The sequence below is a fragment of the Aulonocara sp. 'chitande type north' Nkhata Bay genome, linkage group LG20, assembly GCF_057382095.1.
Source record: "Aulonocara sp. 'chitande type north' Nkhata Bay isolate Kocher_YH1m ecotype deep benthic linkage group LG20, A_spYH_male_GT1.1, whole genome shotgun sequence".
Taxonomy (NCBI): Eukaryota; Metazoa; Chordata; class Actinopteri; order Cichliformes; family Cichlidae; genus Aulonocara; species Aulonocara sp. 'chitande type north' Nkhata Bay.
In genome coordinates this window covers 6,042,742-6,059,227 of record NC_141363.1, presented here as the reverse complement: position 1 = coordinate 6,059,227, position 16,486 = coordinate 6,042,742, and the positions used below count along the sequence as shown (strand labels likewise).

General features: G+C 39.6%; 1 protein-coding gene across 5 annotated transcripts; it reads right to left on the bottom strand.

Annotated features, from left to right (window-relative positions):
* Positions 1 to 1,316: 1,316 nt before the first annotated feature.
* On the bottom strand, positions 1,317 to 16,135 carry ccdc30 (coiled-coil domain containing 30). Of its 5 annotated transcripts, XM_086277792.1 has the most exons (29): positions 16,058 to 16,135; positions 15,140 to 15,339; positions 14,292 to 14,474; positions 13,984 to 14,104; positions 13,600 to 13,790; positions 13,297 to 13,377; positions 13,132 to 13,206; positions 12,367 to 12,523; positions 12,039 to 12,110; positions 10,869 to 10,984; positions 10,652 to 10,755; positions 10,368 to 10,560; positions 9,314 to 9,412; positions 8,981 to 9,109; positions 8,651 to 8,788; positions 7,496 to 7,674; positions 6,984 to 7,251; positions 6,774 to 6,878; positions 6,225 to 6,395; positions 5,549 to 5,758; positions 4,991 to 5,148; positions 4,718 to 4,883; positions 4,104 to 4,225; positions 3,857 to 3,998; positions 3,599 to 3,735; positions 3,170 to 3,287; positions 2,889 to 2,953; positions 2,592 to 2,793; positions 1,317 to 2,037 (listed from the first exon to the last, which is right to left on the bottom strand). In XM_086277792.1, exons 2-28 carry the CDS (start codon positions 15,152 to 15,154, stop codon positions 2,598 to 2,600), a joined length of 3,711 nt encoding a protein of 1,236 aa, XP_086133918.1. In that variant the 5' UTR covers positions 15,155 to 15,339; positions 16,058 to 16,135; the 3' UTR covers positions 1,317 to 2,037; positions 2,592 to 2,597. The 5 variants fall into 5 exon arrangements, with proteins under 5 accessions (XP_086133918.1, XP_086133916.1, XP_086133917.1 ...); XM_086277790.1 differs by having other exon boundaries at positions 1,317 to 2,793; XM_086277791.1 differs by lacking the exon at positions 16,058 to 16,135 and adding an exon at positions 15,883 to 16,028 and having other exon boundaries at positions 1,317 to 2,793.
* Between the last annotated feature and the right edge of the window lie 351 nt (positions 16,136 to 16,486).

Genomic DNA, 16,486 nt, shown 5'->3' with positions numbered 1-16,486 from the left:
TCCTGTTACTGCGATGGCCGAAATGTCACTAAAACCGCTGACAGAGCTGCTGACACCGCAAGAGCCTCGCTATATAATACTTAGTTAAAACACTTTGGGAAGCATTTCACATCATTTAGGTTGTGCTTGTTAATACTTTATTTAACATTAATGCTCCTTTTATTTGTACTTTTTAGATCATTTATTTAGATCAGATTGTTCATTTGATTTTAGTTTCAACTACTTTTTCTTTTTTTCAGTTTCATTTTTATTGTGTAACATGCATTTCGGTATCTGTTTAGTGCTATTTGGAGGAAAGATTTAAGAACTTAAAACAGGTATTGCAATACAGTTTATTCACTATCATGTCAACATAAAACCTCCACACATGCATAATACTAAATAGGATTCTGTGCATTTTATTTATATATTTTTTTTTTTAAGGGAAAGAGTTTTGAAAAGGACCACACCCACCCTAAACAGTAACTTTAGAACTCTTTCATCCAAACAATAAAAATATAAAATTATTATTTTGTTCTCATTTACAAAACTGAGTTCAAAACATATCATAATTTAAGGATTATGACAGAATTTCTTCTCCAATGATAAAACGACAAACAGCTTTAAATTGATTTGAATGGAAAATTTCCAAGAGACCCTCTTAAAGTTATTTCTATATCTTTATAAATTATAAAAATACTGGCATCTGCCAGTGCTACCCCCTCAGCCTCCTAGTAGACACACCTATTATATTTCAAAATCCTACATCGCCTTGTTCTCAAGTTTTTGCAATCACAAGATTTTCAGAACACTTGACCTCTGACCTTTAAGGGGGAAGATACTGAGATTCAACGATTTTCTAGTAGATACACCTATGGTATCAATTTGATACCATACTTCGCCTTGTTGTCGAGTTACAGCAAAAAAAACATAAAGCAAACCACAATAAAAAATCCAAATATGATTGATATGCTTTTTGAGTTTTTTTTCCTGTTTTTGGTTTTTACACTGATACCCACACAGATGAGAAGTGTGAAATGCATAATATGCAGTTATAATAATATTGTTGCTCAACGAGGATTTAAAGCTAATGCATGTCAGGCAACAATTACAGTGAAAACTCTCCTGAGCAACTTTATTAAAAAGCAGATGGTAATAGCAGTAATTTCATTCTAAAATATTTCATATATTTTCATTCATTACAAATACAAAAAAACAACTCCAGAGATGTTAAACTCAATGTTATCAGTGTAAAATTAAAGCAGCTTTGCATCCTTCGCTAAGTCACAACAGTGCACATTGAGATGTAGGGGAAATAAAAAAACAAACAAAAAGCATTGTTTATTTATCAGTCTTTATTTATGAAAATAGCTTTTTTTAAAAATGCATTTGTACAAATACAACAGGAGTGAAAGTTTCTTATTGACTACATCTCATTGTTCCCATGTCGTTTTTGTTATCAGATGTATTCACACTTCGTCATTTCAGGCACGTTGAAGACAAAACCAAAGACACTGTATAACGGTGGATACAAAACCTGTATTTAATACCATGTGCAAATGGCTAAAGTCTTACTGCTGATCGTCTTTGTGACTAAAGCACAAATACCTTAAACAGCGGGTCCTTGGAGAACAGAAAAAAAGTGTAAAAAAAGAGGAAAAAAATGCCTGGAATTGTGTGACTTTGCAGACTAAAATAAAACTATAAATAGTAAATAAAGCACTGATTGTAGCAAGTACTCATCTCTGAACAGAGTCCAGTATTTACTTTCAGTGTATGGCAATCTCTTATTAAACGAAAAAGTGAGTCCGCCTTGTCTATCTTGAGTCTGTCTTTATGGTTGATATGAAATGAGTACGATTTTTTTACATTTGTAAAAATGCTTATTCTTTTTAAAATGTCTTTGAAACATTCATTACTATCACCTCTGTGCCTTTGGTAGAGACTAGAGGAATCAATGTGGAAGAGAGACTCGGGTATCCCTGATGGTTGGTGTGTGGAGAAAAGTGTCCGGGCACCATCCACCAGCACACGCTCGCACTCACCGGCATCAGAACACTGCCAAGGTTAAATTTAATTGGGGAAAATGCATACCTTTAATATCCCACACTTTCCCCAAATGTAAACACGAGTTAAACATCTTGTAAAGTGCTCAGTTTAAACTAGTACCATTCAAATATTCCTCATGAAGAGACATTCACTGCATTAGCATGAAAAGCACTAATGTGATTTTAAATATTTAGACGGCTTAAGATTTTTTTACAAAATCGATTCACTTCTTCAGCTACCAAGTCAAATCTCCTTTTAGATAATGCCCCTTGAAAATATGTAATAAAAATATCGTATTGACACTAGCACAGGCATTTTTTGTTTTTTTACAAACCCCCCAAATTTTCCCTCGTCCAAAATCTGACTTGATATATACACATGTACCTCCCAGCCAAAGAAGAACCTGCTAACACATCAAACGTAGACACCGTCCTGAGCAGAAATGTAGTGGAAGCTCCCTTTCATTATTACTCTTTTAACAAGGATAATTTGGATTCTATATATAATATATATTCATTACTTCTACACAGATTTTTCCCTGTAGATGAAGACAGACATCGTACCATTTCTTATACCGGGTCACTGCTTTTAGAGCTCTCCTCCGCCCCTTTGGCAGAGGCTAGAGGAATCAATGGGGAAGTGAGATTCAGGTATCCCTGCTCTGAAGGTTGGTGTATGGTGAAAGGTGTCCGGGTGCCATCGTCCACCTTCACCCGACAGATTGCATCCAGGACGCCCAGTTTGTTACCAGAACCTGACGTCAAACTGATGACAAACCACAGATGATATGAAAATTGCCCAAATTACAAATATCAATCAATATTTTAGGTCAGCAAGCTGTTCTCTTAAAGTTGTCTTACCTTAGTGCAGACGTATGTAGGATGCTGTCAGTGAGAGCATCAGTGGGAAGCATTTTTCTGGCATTCTGTTGATCATTTAAAATGTATTAGCAAGCATGCCAACATATTTTTTTTAATACAGTGAGATGAGAAACATTTTTACAGTTTTTTTATTCTTCTTTTATTAAAAAAAAAAAAAAAAAAAAAAAAAACACCAGTCATTTAGTGAAATGGCAATCCTGTCATTTTTAATATGAGTATAGAAAAATATTGCAACAACATAAAGATGTATAAAGAGCTACCTCCATGCTGTAGAGTGACTGGACATTCCTCAGAGCACGCTCTAAAGAACTGACTTGATTGGAGAGTTTCAAGGTTTCGTCCTGCAGTTGTTTGTTTTCCACTTCTAAGAGGTTAACCCTTGAACACAATAATGTTCACAGCATTCACTCACAACTTCACAATAATTTTTCCAACATATTCTTCACATCTTTAGTTACAAAAACATTCAGGCTAACAACTAAAAAACATGATTCTGTTGTGTTAAATACTAAATATAAAGCTTTCCAACCATCTCAATATATGTACAAGTAAATGTGATTTCTTAGCACTGCATTATGCAACTAATGAAGTTAACAAATAGTATTTTATACTTCTGGTTGAAATAATTAAAAGAGTAATATTCATACTGTTCTGCATCATGTACATGTGTAAACAGTGACTGAGGATACCTATATTGGACTGTTGAGGCGGTCTTCGTGGCCTTGCTGCCCATCTCCTCGGCCTCAATTATCTTCTGCACCAGTTCTCTCTTCTCCTCCAAAAGCTTCTCATTGACTTCCATCACTAACTGGATCCTCTCTTTGTCCTATCACAATTCAGAAGACAAGAGAAAAATGAATGAAAACAGATTTTGAAGAACACTTTTCTACAGTGCTTCACATCTCTTCAGGAATATTTAGGAGTCAGCATTCTGCTTCATGTGTGACCTTCTGAGAAAGCATGGAAGCAAGCTCGAGATCATTCTCCAGTTTCTGGATGGTGCTGTCTCTCTGTTCGGTTGACTTTAGAAACACCAGCTTAGCCTGACGCAGTTTGGTCTTGTGTTGACTCTGTTTTTCATTGTACTTTCTGGTTGGTGGAGCAGAGGCGATTGAGAGCAAGAAAGGCAAAAGGTTAATGTAACCTAATTACCATTTACTTTATTTTATATTATGGTTGTTAGATGCATCTAACCTGACATGCACGTCGAGTTGGAGGAGAACCTGCTGCAGCTCATCCTGCAGTCCTTTACAATCCTGCTGACTGGCCAACAGCTCCTCCTGCAGCTTTTGACGTGACGCCTGGCTGTCCTTTCCCTACAGAACATATACATTTCAACAGATATTACAAGTGCATAAAATGTACAATCGTGTTAAACACAGTGAAGCGCTGACAGCAAACTTCTTGCAATATGATAGATTTTTTTTGTATATCTGTCAGCAATTAAGCAATCTTAAATAATGTACTTAATAGGTTAAATGTGCCCTGTATAGCAGCTTACTGTCAAAACTGAGTACGCATTCCTCTGAAAAACTTTCTGGTTTGCAGCAAAGGATTGAAATCTTAGCTCGAAAACAGAGGAAGTGACAGAAGATACATACTGCGCAAACAATGTTTGATTTGGGCTGTCAGCAGGGCGCCTTAAAAAACAAACAAACAAGACACTTAATAACACACTCCTTTTAAGGCGTGTAGCAAACTTGGAATGGGTGTATGTTTTGACTGTCACTTTTCAGGGAAAACTTTCAGTTCAATGAGACCTCAAGTGCCACAGCAGATCTTAGGAAGCACGGTACACCATTCCTCACCTCCTCTCTAGCATTGCTAAGCTCAGCCTCCAGGACGGATAGACGGGTGTCCAGCTGCTGGACACGGTGGCTGAGCTCTGCATTTGTCCTGGTCAATGAGGCCTCCTTATGCCTCAAGGAGCGAACCTGTTGCTGCAGCTCCTCCTCGCGCTGTTCTAACAGCTTCCTGAGAGGAGACCGGAAGAAGAAGAAGAAAAAAAAAAGACTATTCAAAGCTCTTAAAAAGCAGGTGAAGAAAAAGGACAGTGTCAGCTGTGCTGCACTTTGTGGAACCTGGTGATGTGCTCTTCCTGCTGCTGGGCTCTCAGAGCTAACAAGGCGTCAGATAGATCCCTGCTTTCCCTCTCCAAGCGGTTGGTCTCGCCTGCACGAGCTTCCTCCACACGCAGCTGGTGCTGGACAGACTTAAGCTGCTGTTGTAGTTCCAGGACCTTCCAAACCACAACAGAACCACAGGTTTTGCTCAAAAACACAAGCTCCTAACTTTACACCCATCAACAAAATATGTCAGGATTTCCTTATGATGTCAAACAAACAAAAAATACTCCACAATGTTCGCAAATAATGTTGACTGCAACCGCTTCTTCATCTTACTCAATGTTCAGAAAAGCATTAACTTCATTTGCTTAGGACCAAAACATGTCATAGACTGGATATTCCATTAAGCGCTCAGTATGGTGTCACTGGTTATTTCACTGATAAGAACAACTACAGCAAGAATAACATAACTGTTGAATAAAACCACTTGGAGCCTTTAATAACAGTTGACACACTGACAAACCAGGCGATCCAGATTTCACACCGGACTAGAGTCTTTACAGTTATGCTAACCTTCTTGTCAGCAGCGATGAGTCGTGCCCTCTCAGCCTGGAGGTCCCCCTGCAGACTAGTAGTGGCATTGCGGTTTGCGGAGCTACGAGCCAGTTCCAGCTCCAATTGCCTGATTTTCTGCTGCTGATGTTCACACTCGGCCGCCTGACCAGTGACTTTCTGCTCCATCTGTACCAACTTTGTCTGGACCTGCTTCACTTCTGCACTAAGCTGAGAAAACATGTGGGAGGACAGCAGATGTAAAAAAACAAACAAACAAAAAAAAGATGTTGAGTGTTCATTTACATGTTGATTGCAGTTACACATTTGTTCATAAGTTAATATAAGTATCTAGTAGCTCAAGTGAGGGTTGTCCACACAGAAAGTGATCTGCATGTCGCGCATCACCTTGCTGCTGATGGTTGGTTGATAACGAAGATTTCAGGTTATGATCGCCCAAGTAACACTCCTATGTAGTTACCAGTTTCATATGTCAATCTACAGTATTATTTGCTAACACAGTAGTCACTTCATTTGTGGTTATTTTTCCCATCATCACTTTAAAATCATCCAGCGGTCTTTGGCCGTCATGTTGCTGTGAATCGCTTCCTATTTAGACATCTCTTAACAGTGGAATGAAGATGAGGAAGTGCTAAGTAAATTAAGTGATAAACCGAGGGTTTCAGGGAATACTCACCTTGAGTTTTTCCTGATCCAGCAGCGTGTTGTGTCTCTTCAGGTCCAAGTTCTTCTCTTTCTCATAGCGTAACTCTTTCTCCGCTGAGGTAAACAGGCTCTGGGCCCTCTGCAGGTCTTGCTTCATTTGTTTAGCTTCTTCTGTCTTCTGCTTCAGCACCGAATCTTGGGACTAAAGATGGACACTGTTGTCAGTGTTCATGTTTATGCTGATTTAGCAAATGAACAGAGATAGTCAACTTCTGTAATTTTAATGGAACATTAGTGAAAGAAGGCCATCTGAAGCTTCTGTGTTAATGATGAAAATAATTACAACATTATTACTTTTATCATTATTATTACTACAATACAAAAGAGAGGTAGACTGCCATAAAATTCCGGCTTTCTGTCTTTCAGTAAGATTGCTGAAGTTGCTAATTAATAAGAATATTAAGATGTCAGCTGCTTAAAGCATAAAGGCTAATGCAGCTGCTACAGTATGACAATTATAGCAATAAAGAGCCAGTTACATAATAAACCTACAGAATAGATTTTTGTTTTTCATATGTACCTTAATATGTGCCTGGGCTTCATTGACCTGAGCCTCGAGGGCCATTTTGTGCTCAAGACCCTGCTGCCGCTCCTTCTCTAGCTTATTCTGTAGATCACTCAGCTCCTGCCCCAAAGAAGGCAGTGAAAACATTTATATCCATCTTCTATAGTTCTGGCATAAGAAATACCCCATTTACCCTAACCCACCTAAAGAAACCAATCCAGTTACCTGAGCCACGCACTCTTCTCTGCGGTTTTCCACTGGACTGACTCTAGGTTCAAAATGAGCTATGTGCAGTTCAGGCTTCTGGCTGCTGCCAAGCACTTCCTTCGTGGTGGATAGTTGGTCTTGGTGCCACTGAAGCTGCTTAACGAGGCGCTGGATCTCCAGCTCCAATCTCTCCTGTTTGCCCTCTGCTGCTAGCTTCTCCTGAACACTAGAGCTTAGCCTGGCCTGTAGCTCTGCAGTCTGCATCCGCTCAGAAGCCATCTCATCTCTGGGAAATATTCACATATATGCAAAGTAAGTAAGCTACAATGTTCCAGTCTTATCTCATCACTGACTATGAAAAAAGGTACAAGTAACAACTGAGGCAGTGATATCAGTTCTCATCCAACAATGATCCACTTCAATCCACATCTCATAAATACCATACATGTACTATATATTATTTGAATTTCCCAAATATGCAATGAATAAAATATCTTATCTTATTGTAGGACTGGAACTAAAAAAACAACCTCAGGCTGTTGTGTGCTGTCTGGAGGCTGCTAAGTTCAGCAGTAAGCCGGTCAGCTTGTTCCTGCAGCTGGCTGACGTGTAGCATGTTTTCCTTCATCTCTTCTTGGGTCTGCTTACTGTCTTTGTAGCACTGCAGCTCTCCCTGGAGTCTGCTATAGGCACGCTCCATCTGGGAGACCTGACAGCCACAGAGTTAAAGACAGTAAGGTGATGAGAAACTCAAGTTGGGGGGTGTAAATGTCAAACTAATGCATGCTATAAATTCATACTGACATATTTATACTGACACGTAATGTACAGCCCTGCACGAAAGTCTTGTAAAATAAGTACATTATTTGGAGAATAGTTAATAAATGTACTTCTAATTTTCAGTGTCAGAAATACCTTATGTTAATGCTAAGAGTCTGAAGTTTGTTTAATATGCTATAATTTTGTATTACCTAATAATCATGAACCAGTCAATTTGAAGCTGGAAAATCTTTTGTTTCATATGATAACCAGTGGAATTCTAGTCAAGAAATGTTCTCTTTTTAATAGAGTAAATACAAAGAACACAAATATCAGTTTGTTATTTTATCATATGCATAATAGCCTGCATATACAGTGGTTATCATCCTGCAAGGGTGTAAAGAGCTAGTTCATAAAGTCAGATTTGAAAGAGAAGGGTGTCTTTCAGAAATCCCAAAGCCGCTTCAAGTTTCTCTGTTTATGCTTCCAAATTTTCTCCTTCATTTCTTGCCCCCAATGAATGTCCCATATATCCATAATCATAAATAAAACTTGAATAATTAAATAAAGAAATCCCCAGTCTCTCTGTAGTGCTTTTTAAAATTTCTGTCCATTCACCACTTAAACACAGTGAAGACGCCTACAAACTTAACAGCACACTTGCACTTGAGCTTTTTGATTTTATCTGGGATTTATTAGACTCATTGGTAAACTTATTTAATTAATTAGGAGTCAAGATATTTTAGTATTATACACACACCTGTTTTCATATACTCTAAAGCTGTATTGTGTGCAAGGTATTTTTACTTTTTAAACCATTTACACCAAAGGCCTATTTCTGCCAAAATGTTTCTAGTCTATAACCATTTTCCTTTGAAGAAAGACTGTGACCGTTTCATTATGTTTAAAATGAAAAATTAACAAACCTTTTCTTCCAGAAGTGTTTTTTCCACCTTGACTTGAGTGAGACTCTTGATGAGTGTTTTCCCCTGTTGGCATTCTATATGAAGGCTGTTGTTCTCAAGTCTCAGTTTGTTTCGCTCTCGCTCACTTATCTGCAAAGCCTTTGGTGTAAAGAACCAAAGAATAACACCCAAAGAATACACGTGGTAACTGTGTGGCATTTAGTTTGTAACATTGTTAAAAACATTCTGAAAATACAACCATAACTCTTTGCATCAGTCCTAAATTGAATTTCTGTGTACGTGTGGCGTTTCTGTTCTGTATTTCACACAAAGCGAAAGTCTAGTTTTTACCTCTTTCTCTTTCTTCAGGGCAGCCTGTGCAGCACTGAGGTCCAACTCCAGCTGTTTCCTCCAGTCTTTCTCCTCAGTCAGACGAGCCTCAAGCATAGCCAGGCTCTCTTGACCACTGTTCCTTAGGTGCTTCATATATGGTGGGACAAGAACACAGAAACAGACATACTGCATAAAAACAAACAAAAAAGTTATTCATGTCACATCATAACTCGCACCCCCTTTGTACTTTGTAGTGAGCTTTACCTTAGTTACTCATTTAAATTTGTGACCTCCACGGCTACTGCATTCTTACCGCACATTGTTGTGTAATGATTAAAGGGCATTTCTTACCAACTTTAAGTAGGATTCGGTGGTTTTGACCTCTTCTCCATTCTGCAACATTTTCTCTTGGGTTTTCTGCTTCTTTATCTCTGCCTCCAGGTTTGTGATCTGCATAGAAATGTAAGACTATTAGTCATTAGGTAAATCTGTAACTAAACTATAGTAAACTGCCATTAGTAATTAATGACTGTGAAAACAGCTTTCTTTAGAGTTTCTGGTGCAGGGGTGTCAAACATAAGGTCTGGAGCCAGAACTGGTGTGGCAAAGACAGACAGACAAATAGACACACACACACACACACACACACACACACAACCCCTTTCAGCTATCTTAGTGAGGACCTTCATTGACATAATGCTTTCCCTAGCCCAGGGGTGGGCAACTTCAGGCCTCGAGGGCCGGTGTCCCTGCAGGTTTTAGATGTGTCCTTGAACCAACACAGCTGATCTAAATTAGCTCCTCAACATGTCCAGAAGTTCTCCAGAGGCCTGGTAACAAACTAATCATGTGATTCAGGTGTGTTGACCCAAGGTGAGATCTAAAACCTGCAGGACACCGGCCCTCGAGGCCTGGAATTGCCCACCCCTGCCCTAGCCCCTTACCCTAAACCTAACCATAACCTAATTGTAACCCTGACACTAAAACCACATTTTGAGCCTCAAAAATGCCTTTAAATGCCTTCAAATTTGTGAGGACCGGGTTGTGTGTCCTCACAAGTAACTGTTGGTTCTCACAAGTATGGTAGAATGCAGATTTCAGTCCTCACAAAGACAGCTAGACAGGAACACACACACACACACACACACACACACACACACACACACAATTATAGAAGCATATGTTTTTTTTGTTGGTTTGTTTGTTTGTTTTTTTACAACAGGTCCATGGTTAAAAAAAATTCTGTGAATTAACAAAAAATGTGTTTTATAATTACATGACAGTCTGGACAATGGGCTACCAGAACTTTTTCTGTAATTTTACACATTTGTTTTTACAGGCTGTTTGTGGCCCACAATGTAAAATGAGTTTGATATTTGATATTTGAACCAGTTCTGATAAGTACCCTTCTTCGCAGGCCCTCGAGTTCTCCCTCATGTCGATGCCTCTCCTCTTTGCTAGCATTCTGGGCTTCCCCCAGCAAGGCCTCCAGCTCCTCGTTCCTCTCCTCCAGCTCTTCATGTTCCTTGCGTAGCCTCTGCAGTTGTCGCTGCAGGTCTTTCACCTGCACAAGCCCATCTTCCACAGCCTCTTGACACCTAACCGTCAATAAATTACAATTAAACAGCCAGAGAGAGCAGATTGTGAATACCCATCATAATGTAATTATCCAGGAATTCAAGTTTTTACCGTTTGTGAATGTGGTCTTTTTCTTGAGCTGATAAAGCAGACAGATTGTTTTGTTGGTCACTGCAAACACTTTTATCTTTTCTATCTTCTTTGGCTGCATCATTCTTTGCCAAGTGAAAAAAAAAAATACAACACCAGTCAGTGCCAAGCTTCTATCATAACTTATTTTATTCATTTTGTTATAATAAATTAATAGGTATGTTCTGTAAATACTAACCTGGTCAAGGAGATTTTTCTTCTCTGACTCCAAAATACGCACTCTGTCCCTCAGAGCTCTGTTCTCAGCATCTAGTTTGTCATTTTGCTCTTTAGCCTGCTGCAACTTCATCACATCTGTGGAGTGAAAAATGTATTAATGTGAGATTAAAATGCCGGTGATCAGCAAATGTGATCATCCCTATAAAAGCAGAAGGTTTTGGCAGTTTGCAGTATAGCCATAGTAATAGTGGTTTACATATTTGTCTAACAAGTCATAGATGCCCAGTTTGATCTAAGGAGAGGATACAAATCCCCTGAGGGTTGCATGAGGAGCGGTATAAAAATCTGCCAAATCAAATATGCAGAGGCACAGATTGTGGAAACCTCTTGAGACAAGGAAGCAGCAAGAGTAGCTGTTTTTTCTGCTCTGGAGCAGGTATGTGTTAAAACAATGCCAGTCATTCACCCCGAGGTCTGACCATGCAATGTTCTGAGAAATTCAAAAGAACCCAAGAGCTACAACTCAGACTCTACAGGCCTCATTTAGCATTTTAAATGTTAAAGTTCATGACAGCACAGTTAAAAAAATGGCTGAACATGATATGGTGATTTAGAAGGACTGCCAAGAGAAAGTCTCTTCTATCTAAAAAAGAAAAGGGCACGGCTTAGGTTTGCAAACAGCGCAAAACTTCTGAAAAAACTGCCCAGATGAGACTAAAGTAAAGATGCCTGGCCATAATGCATGGCACCCCGTTTGGTGAAAAGCAACACAGCAGACCAGCACAAACACCTCATAGCAACTGTCAAGCATAGTGGTGTACGAATTATGTTGCAGTCACTGAACTGAATATCAGGCAAAGGGGAAATATTTGTAACATTTATATAATGATTTTTTTTTTACTCCAGTGTTGTAGAATTACAAGTAGCTTCTCTCTAACAGTGACTAAAGTCTTAAAATGTATTAAATCTAAAAGAATAAAAAATAAACAATTTACTAGATGAGTAAAGTTTTTACATTATCCTTATTTTTCCTATGAATACAGATTAAATACAAGCAAAACTAAACAAGCACAGTTTATACTGAGATACAAAATATCTACATAGTGATTTTTTTGTCCACCTAAATTTAAAAATAGTTTAAAAAAAAAAAAAAAAAAACATCTGAAAAGTTTCCATCAATCTGTCTCACCAGAGTGTTTAAGATTTTCCACTTCCTTCCTCAGGTTCTCTACTTCTTGGACGGTTCCCTGAAACTCAGATCCTGAGATTAAAAGCACATTTTTAATTCTGTGGACCACAAATATGCTTGGTGCCAATTTGTGTCTATTCATATTAACATTCAGTAAAGTCAAAGATGAGGTATGTTACCAAAATCTATGGGTATAAATAACAGGTAACTGACATTTCATTAGGGGAAGACATCAAAGCTACTGTTATGCTGACTTTAAACACTGGAAAGGTTAATAGGATGTGTGTGCAGGGCAGAAATTTAGGACCATACTGTAACTGCAACATACCGCTTGGGTCTGGGTTGTTGTTTTTGGCAGCATCCAGTTCATTAGTGAGTCTGCGGATATCCTGATGAGCCATCGCCAGCCTCCGGGACGCTTCTTCTAAGTCCCGTTCCAGTCGCTGACGCTCATTTCGCTCTTGGGAAATCTCCTCACTGTGGGCCTGATGTACAGGAAATAAGGGATTAACAACTGGAGTAGGAGAAAGGGGAGGAAAGAAAAATGGTAGGAATGGTAGACTGGAGATGCATGGACCCAACATGCAATTGTTAGAGACATGCATTTTCAGACTGCGAGTAATCATCTCTGCAGGCCTGGAACAAAGCAGGGGAAATTAAGTATATATTTATATCCCAGCATTCACCTGCACAGAGAGACCAGGAAGACCAAAAGTGCACATGCTGTTACCTGTGTTATGCCATCACTGCCCTATGATAAATTATGTTCTTTAAATCAGTTTTTTTTTGTGACAGCCACAGTAGACAGGAAATTGTTGAGGTGAGAGGAGGGTATGACATGCAGCAAAGGTCCACGCAGACAGTCAAATGTTTTGTAACCATTAAGAACCAGGGACACCCTTAAAAAATGCATTTATAGATGTATTAGTGAAATGCTCTGCAGCACAGCAGTCATGCAGATAACAAGGTATATTATTAATGTGGAAAACATTTCAAAAAGCAGTGGCCCTCTGAAACAAGCCGGTGAAGTTTGGCTCTTTATCATGATACCACTGTTAAATTACTTAGCATAAGCTATAAAGTGGAGACCTACAGGGTTAATACTGTGCTTGCTCTGACCAGACCTGCGAAGGCCAAACAGCTTCTTCCACGGACTCTGGGATGAGCACTGCTGAGAGGAAAAACCACTGTATACACACTCACAACAAACACTATTCGGACATGGATCTCAGCCAGGGCAAAATGAACGCCACTTCACCTTCACTGCGTTATTGAAGGTCTTCTGGAGATCCTCCTTTTGCTGTCTCAGGTCATCCCCCCTCATATGGCAAATAAACTCCTGTCCAAATGTCACAAAGAGACAAGGCCTTACTTAGCATTTTACATACACATACAGTCTTTGCACGTGTTAGCTTTAACCATTGCTTTTCACTACAAGCATGAAGCCTTTGGGCATACTATTTTACTCTATTAGCTCTCAAAACATTTCAAAATTACGTTGGTCCCACGAGATAACTGACATCCAAATAAAGCCTTTGATTTACGTAGGTCAGCTCTTTACCTGGTGGTCAACTTCCTTCAAGTTAACACTGAGACTCTGACTTTCCAGTCTCCTCTCAGTAGCCTCCAACCTTTCCAGCAGTGTGGCCCTCTCCACCAGTAAATAGGCCACTATCTCACTGGGGCTGGTCAAGCCCATCTCCACCAGGTCCTCCTGAGCCAGCATCTCTGCCAACTCCTTGCTCTGACTCTCTAGAAGAAAGGAGGGTTTTCTTCTGGTCAGCAGTTTGTCATGTACAATTATAAAAAAACCCCACATACGAACAAATGATGCTCTACAGCAACATAGTAATTACAAAGTACATTTCCACTGGTAAGCAAAGCTAGGGTATAGCCCAAAGGAAAAAATGCCCAACACATTGTACTACAGTTGTGAAAAATTCACCCAGCTGGTGTTGAATCTGGTGAAGTTCATGCTGCAGCTGTTCATTGTGTCTTTCATATTCTGCAGCCAGGCCCTCTCGCTCTTCTAACAGCCCACGAATATGTGCAACATAGCTCTCCAGCTGATAGACAAAAATAATTGCAGTGTAATTTAGCTGTGACACTGATGTGTCCCGCACATGTTCATGATTGTACTTCATGTGAAAAGTGACACGTTCTTTTTAGACTTTTTTTGGGCGTTTCATTACACATCATTGGCTCACTCTATGATGAAAGTTGGTCAAATAAAACAACAAAGGAGAGTCTCACCTCCTTCATCTCATTGGCTTGCTGCACACGTAGGGTCTGCACCTCTTGGGTAGCTGCATGAAGCTTCGCCTCACTGTTGAGAAGCTGCTGCCAAAGGTGGCACTGCTTCTCTTCTCCACTGGCCCCTGGCGATAAGCCATCCTCCTGGAGCCGCCTAGAAATCTTGTCCAGCTCCGTCAACACCTGAAGGTCCGGAGAAGGTCCAGTTATCATATTTTTTAATGCAATGTTTACCTGCAGCTTTTAAGAATTTATACATGTACACTCCTTCCAGTCATCTTGCCGTTGCATATGCAGCTTTGGGTATTATAATTCTTTGTTTGCTAATGTTTATTCAACTCCAGTGTTATTTAAGTAAGAGTGAAAAGGTTTTACATTTTGAGTATTTTTCTATACAGTTTTCCTGCTAGCTAACTACAAGACTAAGCATAATGAACAATGGTATATCTTTTTGCAGTGGCACACGGTTCAATGATGTGACATTGAACACATGTTGCAGAATTCAACACTGTACGTTGTAGGGCTGGTAACTGGAGCCAGCGGTCATGCAAACTGCATACTACTCTGGGAGCTGTCACGGCTCCAACAACATCTTGCATATTGTCACAGGTTGGGTATCAGGTCTCATGTACTTGTTGTAGTCAAACATTGCACCACCTGGTCTATGCTATCGCGGACTAAATGGTTAAAAGATCAGAAATTTGGTGATTGTGCGTGCAAGATTTATTCGCCACCAAAACCAGTTTAGGTACAGTGTTTTCATAGTTGAAGAAAAGTTACATTGGCCAGCACATAGGAGCATAGCAGATAGGTCTAGTGTATCTCAAAAGTAGCCAATGCTGTGTTACCTCTTTATTATCCATCGTTACAAATTAAGTTTGGCACAGCAGCGTCTGTAAGGGATGAATTTTATCTCCATCAGTCGAAGTACTGATCCCACACAACATTTCTGCTAACTCAGGCTCCAACGATGCGCCAGAGATCAGCAGATCCTCAAACTTCAGCACTCACATTGCTGGAGTAATCCATCCAGTATCTCATGTCCGCTCTGTGAAAGACGCGATTCTTTAGAACAGTGCTGCCAGGTAGGACAGGCAGTCATAAGCTTAGAGATTATCTACCTACTACAGGCACATGCATTTTAACAGCTGACACACATTGCATCACCCGAGGCTATGCAAAACTCCAAACTGGTGAGCTATTTTATCTGCTGTTTCCTTAAATGGTAAGGATAACACATCTAGCCCTAAGCTTCCTCTCCAACATTTAGGAAGATTTCATGGAGCAGGGAGATCTATGAAAATTCCCTGCAATAAAAACAATGCAAGTGTCTTCCCAATAATAGACAAGGATCATTTAATTTTGTTAAAAAAAACATTTTTTTCCCGGCTAACCTTTCTTTCCAAAATGTCTGACGACGAGGAGCAAACGGGGATTTTTATATTTCTTTTGGCAAGATCTCCAGTCAGAGATATGTAACAATCACAGATGTGTTAACCAAGACAAGCTGTTTTAGTAAGATATTACACAACGAAAACAGACAGATGTGACTTCCCACGATGCTAGTTAGCAAAGTTCTTTCCAAACTTACCAAGGCATACTTCACATTGAGCTAACGCTAGCTCGCTAACGGTAGCCATAGCTTTTACCACTGGCCGCTTGGCAGCAAAAGATAGACTCTGTGATATCTTAAGACTCCTACTTAACCCTAACTTCTCCGAGGCGGTAAAGCTGAGCACATAATGCAAAGTTAAAGTTCTACGAACCTTTTAGAGTAAATACGGACGGCTGTGGACAGGCTTGGCAGTGTAAATTGGCTTCTACCAGCACCTAGGCAACGGACCGTACCATTAAAAGGATGCAGAGGGGACAATCGATCACGAAACGTCACCACCAACACAACACTTAGGCTTTTAGAAGATTAGCTATTAGGGATCTTGCTGATCTAGAATGAAAAGAGAATGACGTTTATCGTCATTATACGGCCGTACAGATTGACTTTGTACTTGGCAATCTGGCAAGTCAATAACCATGAATACAGAAGAATCCCACTCTTTCCAGCTATATTAGTTCATAGCGTCTTTAAGGATTTCTCATTTCTCAGGTCATACTCGAAAACTGTAGAGGGCGACAAATGTTTGACAACTCGAAGACTCCTTATCGAACAACTTCATTGCTTGAGACTAGGGTTAAAG

Coding starts and splice junctions, on each gene's coding strand:
- ccdc30 (XM_086277790.1), bottom strand. Junction 10,756..10,868: donor AGAAAAATCTCCTTGACCAG/GTTAGTATTTAC, acceptor CACTTGGCAAAG/AATGATGCAGCCAAAGAAGA. Junction 3,736..3,856: donor CTTCCATGCTTTCTCAGAAG/GTCACACATGAA, acceptor GAATTGTGATAG/GACAAAGAGAGGATCCAGTT.